We start from the raw sequence: 4,781 nt of genomic DNA, 5'->3' as shown, positions 1-4,781 counted from the left end.
AAATATTTCAAGCTCAATCGAATACAAAGCAAGCAAAATTTAGATTTGCAGGTAAACCTGTGTAAATAATGGCTTCCTTCGTTGTTAAATCCCGCAAGCTGTTGTCAGCTTATGTAGGCGACGTTCTAATTCTACCGATGTTCCTAATATCCTATCACGCTCAGGACAACGACTCAATTCACAAGTCGAGCAATCGCATAAAATACGTTTATGTTCTTTTAGGATGAGTTGTCGCGGTACAAACTCGATTGCTAAATTTACGAAATTTGTACGTAGAAAATCAAAAGTTACCTGCAAAGTACTTCATTAGACAAATCTTTATTTCTCAAGTTAATAGCAACGAAAAGACGAAATTTATTACCTGTTCACCTGGTTTGATGTCTTTAGTTGCGCGTACAGCTATCACGCCATTTTTATGTATCGAATACACTGTATTCGCACAACAAGAATGATGAACCAAGCTAAGCACGGGATACAGATCGTATACTCCACTTCTACAGTCTAACGATGTATGCCTCTGGAAAATATATGATTAGTAGCTATTACATGAAAACTTATTCAATCAGCGACTTCTTACATACTATAGCATGTATTTTATAAAATCATATATTGACCGCAGCGGTTTGAAAGAAATGGTTAAAAATTGTTAGATACTCACCATAAAGGCGTGTGCATGGAAGATGTAGAACAATCGGAGTAATAATTTAGCGATACTTAAGACATCGTCGTATCCCCGCATATAATTGGTCTGATTTCGTAGGAATGAAGCGATATAGGCTGATATCAATATATTTCTTGCATTTTTCTTGTCATTCTTCTTCATCGATATACTCAAATTGAGGGTGGATTTCAAATTGTCTCCCAAATTATCACGTATCGTACAAAATTCTTGCATCGAATCTGTTAAAAATTGAAACGATGTTGTTAACGACGAAGTTACGAGACGATACAAAATTTCTTCCTCATTGATGGATTATGGATGTTCGTGCAAGTTCGCACTCTTACGAATACAACGAAGGAAACAGAAACTGAATCGACGTCTATTTCACCCTTAAAATATTACAATCGGTATTTCTATTTTGAATATGCTGTACATCTTTTGTATTACGTATGTTTAATTTCTGTCTAAATGCTGGAACATCGGCAATTTATTAATGAAGTCGAGCCTCTATCGCGGATATATAAAATACACTTGCGAGTCAAAGAGAAATTGTCAAAATTTGCCACGAAGCTTTAAATACAAGACAGTAGTACAGAAAGAAACAAGAATTAACGTCGAAGAGTATGTTCTTTCTCTGCACAAGCTAGTAACTTTAATTCACATTTATGTTTATATCGATGATGACGGAATAGAGAATTACGAATTAATAAATTATCATTACCTGAGCTCATAGTATCGAGCTTCTCGCAATATTTAATGGCTTCTGCAAGTTTTTCGCCGTTTTCTGTAATCTTCATAAGCAAGATTATTACAAATTGAACATCATCTGGGAAGTTTTTAGAGTTGCATTGAAATCGATGGTATTCTTCGTATGCTTTTGCACGGCATTCTTTCGAACAATATAGCGCGCTATTGCACCGTTCACATGGAAGTAATGCTCTGTAATCTCTTAGGCAATAGTAACACATACGTGCAACATCAACGTCTGTTTGAATGATAGACGTTACTTGTGGTTTCTCGATTAGAATGACGTCTCCAGATCTCTTCTTGTAGGACTATTTGTCGTGATATAAATTCGATTATGAGAGTTGCGGACCGACTTGTACGTAGAAAATTAAAAGTTATCTGCAAAACACCTCATTAGACAAATCTTTATTTCACAAGTTAATAGCAACGAAAAGACGAAATTTATTACCTGTTCACCTGGTTTGATGTCTTTAGTTGCGCGTACAGCTATCACGCCATTTTTATGTATCGAATACACTGTATTCGCACAACAAGAGTGGGGAAACAAGCTAAGCAAGGAATACAGATTGTAAACTCCATTTACATTATCTTTGTTAACCGATATATCCTCCTGGAAAATATATGATTAGTAGCTATTACATGAAAACTTATTCAATCAGCGACTTCTTACATACTATAGCATGTATTTTATAAAATCATATATTGACCGCAGCGGTTTGAAAGAAATGGTTAAAAATTGTTAGATACTCACCATAAAGGCGTGTGCATGGAAGATGTAGAACAATCGGAGTAATAATTTAGCGATACTTAAGACATCGTCGTATCCCCGCATATAATTGGTCTGATTTCGTAGGAATGAAGCGATATAGGCTGATATGAATATACTTCTTGCATTTTTCTTGTCATTATCCTTCATCGATATACTCAAATTGAGGGTGGATTTCAAATTGTCTCCCAAATTATCACGTATCGTACGAAATTCTTTCATCGAATCTATTAAAAATTGAAACGATGTTGTTAACGACGAAGTTACGAGACGATACAAAATTTCTTCCTCATTGATGGATTATGGATGTTCGTGCAAGTTCGCACTCTTACGAATACAACGAACGAAACAGAAACTGAATCGACGTCTATTTCACCCTTAAAATATTACAATCGGTAATTCTATTTTGAATATGCTGTACATTTTTTGTATTACGTATGTTTAATTTCTGTGTAAATGCTGGAACATTCGCAATTTATTAATAAAGTCGAGCCTCTATCGCGGATATATAAAATACACTTGCGAGTAAAAGAGAAATTGTCAAAATTTGGCACGAAGCTTTAAATACAAGACAGTAGTACAGAAAGAAAAAAGAATTAACGTCGAAGAGTATGTTCTTTCTCTGCACAAGCTAGTAACTTTAATTCACATTTATGTTTATATCGATGATGACGGAATAGAGAATTACGAATTAATAAATTATCATTACCTGAGCTCATAGTATCGAGCTTCTCGCAATATTTAATGGCTTCTGCAAGTTTTTCGCCGTTTTCTGTAATCTTCATAAGCAAGATTATTACAAATTGAACATCATCTGGGAAGTTTTTAGAGTTGCATTGAAATCGATGGTATTCTTCGTATGCTTTTGCACGGCATTCTTTCGAACAATATAGCGCGCTATTGCACCGTTCACATGGAAGTAATGCTCTGTAATCTCTTAGGCAATAGTAACACATACGTGCAACATCAACGTCTGTTTGAATGATAGACGTTACTTGTGGTTTCTCGATTAGAATGACGTCTCCAGTGCCGATGGGTTTCGTCGCTTCAAAATTTACACCATATTTTGTACTATGAACCAAGCGAACAGCATCGCTCATACCAGGAATATCTTTATTTTCGTTGTGCGATAGCGATGGTATATCCTCGAAGTGATTTCTGTTATTTTGTTTCGTATGCGGACGAGAAGCTTTTTTTTCCAAATCCATTTTTGTATCTTTGAAATGCTTAGTTAATGCGGTATTGGTAGAAATTTCGATCGCCCTATCGATATCTATTAAACTCTCTTCGTACATTTGAAGGCATCCCAAGGCCTTAGCACGATTTGAGTATAATATTGCAGACAATTCGCAGTACGGGAAGACCTCTTGCAATGCTTTCGTATAAAAGTTGACAGCCTCATCATAATCCCCGCGCGATTTGGCTGTACTTGCTATTTGCGAAAAAATGAAACAAGAATATTATTCCTGCATTCTTCGATTATTTTCTCTTTAACGTGTTCGGAAATATGAATTTTCGCACTTTGTTAATTAACTGACTTGTAATGGATCGTGAATAGATGTTGCAAAAGGTTTTATTTCGATATAACGTTTCAGCTTCTTCCGACTAATCGCGATACGCATCGGACGAGATATCTCACGTCTATGTGTTTTAATATGACAATCAAACGTCGCTCATCGGATGCGTAGTATTCCATTTCTAATTGAAATTCATAACTACAGTTTTCATTCGACATTTCACATTCATTTATTTAACACTCCGAATAACAGATTTTGGAGGTTTCAAGTTTACGATTTTCGTTATTCATACTACTACACTTAGCGGTTAGCTCTTACATTAACCACACAGTTTTCTTCCTGAGCTCATAGTATCGAGCTTCTCGCAATATTTAATGGCTTCTGCAAGTTTTTCGCCGTTTTCTGTAATCTTCATAAGCAAGATTATTACAAATTGAACATCATCTGGGAAGTTTTTAGAGTTGCATTGAAATCGATGGTATTCTTCGTATGCTTTTGCACGGCATTCTTTCGAACAATATAGCGCGCTATTGCACCGTTCACATGGAAGTAATGCTCTGTAATCTCTTAGGCAATAGTAACACATACGTGCAACATCAACGTCTGTTTGAATGATAGACGTTACTTGTGGTTTCTCGATTAGAATGACGTCTCCAGTGCCGATGGGTTTCGTCGCTTCAAAATTTACACCATATTTTGTACTATGAACCAAGCGAACAGCATCGCTCATACCAGGAATATCTTTATTTTCGTTGTGCGATAGCGATGGTATATCCTCGAAGTGATTTCTGTTATTTTGTTTCGTATGCGGACGAGAAGCTTTTTTTTCCAAATCCATTTTTGTATCTTTGAAATGCTTAGTTAATGCGGTATTGGTAGAAATTTCGATCGCCCTATCGATATCTATTAAACTCTCTTCGTACATTTGAAGGCATCCCAAGGCCTTAGCACGATTTGAGTATAATATTGCAGACAATTCGCAGTACGGGAAGACCTCTTGCAATGCTTTCGTATAAAAGTTGACAGCCTCATCATAATCCCCGCGCGATTTGGCTGTACTTGCTATTTGCGAAAAAATGAAACAAGAATA

The 4,781-nt window shown here is 36.0% G+C and overlaps 2 protein-coding genes across 2 annotated transcripts; both read right to left on the bottom strand.

Annotated features, from left to right (window-relative positions):
- Positions 1-1,760: 1,760 nt before the first annotated feature.
- On the bottom strand, positions 1,761-3,632 carry LOC100742217 (SET and MYND domain-containing protein 4-like). The gene is made up of 3 exons (XM_024367121.2): positions 2,884-3,632; positions 2,160-2,401; positions 1,761-2,018 (listed from the first exon to the last, which is right to left on the bottom strand). The coding sequence occupies exons 1-3, from the start codon at positions 3,467-3,469 to the stop codon at positions 1,776-1,778; spliced, it is 1,071 nt and encodes a 356-aa protein (XP_024222889.1). The 5' UTR covers positions 3,470-3,632; the 3' UTR covers positions 1,761-1,775.
- A 376-nt stretch (positions 3,633-4,008) lies between these two features.
- On the bottom strand, positions 4,009-4,781 carry LOC105680667 (SET and MYND domain-containing protein 4-like; the record flags this gene model as incomplete). The annotated part of the gene is made up of 1 exon (XM_033320375.1): positions 4,009-4,781. A coding segment is annotated over one exon (771 nt), but the record flags the coding sequence as incomplete, so codon positions are not given.

Source organism: Bombus impatiens, unplaced genomic scaffold (assembly GCF_000188095.3).
Source record: "Bombus impatiens unplaced genomic scaffold, BIMP_2.2 scf_0296, whole genome shotgun sequence".
NCBI classification, from domain to species: domain Eukaryota; kingdom Metazoa; phylum Arthropoda; class Insecta; order Hymenoptera; family Apidae; genus Bombus; species Bombus impatiens.
Note: the sequence above shows the minus strand (reverse complement) of the source record. Positions and strands in the feature narration are given on the sequence as shown.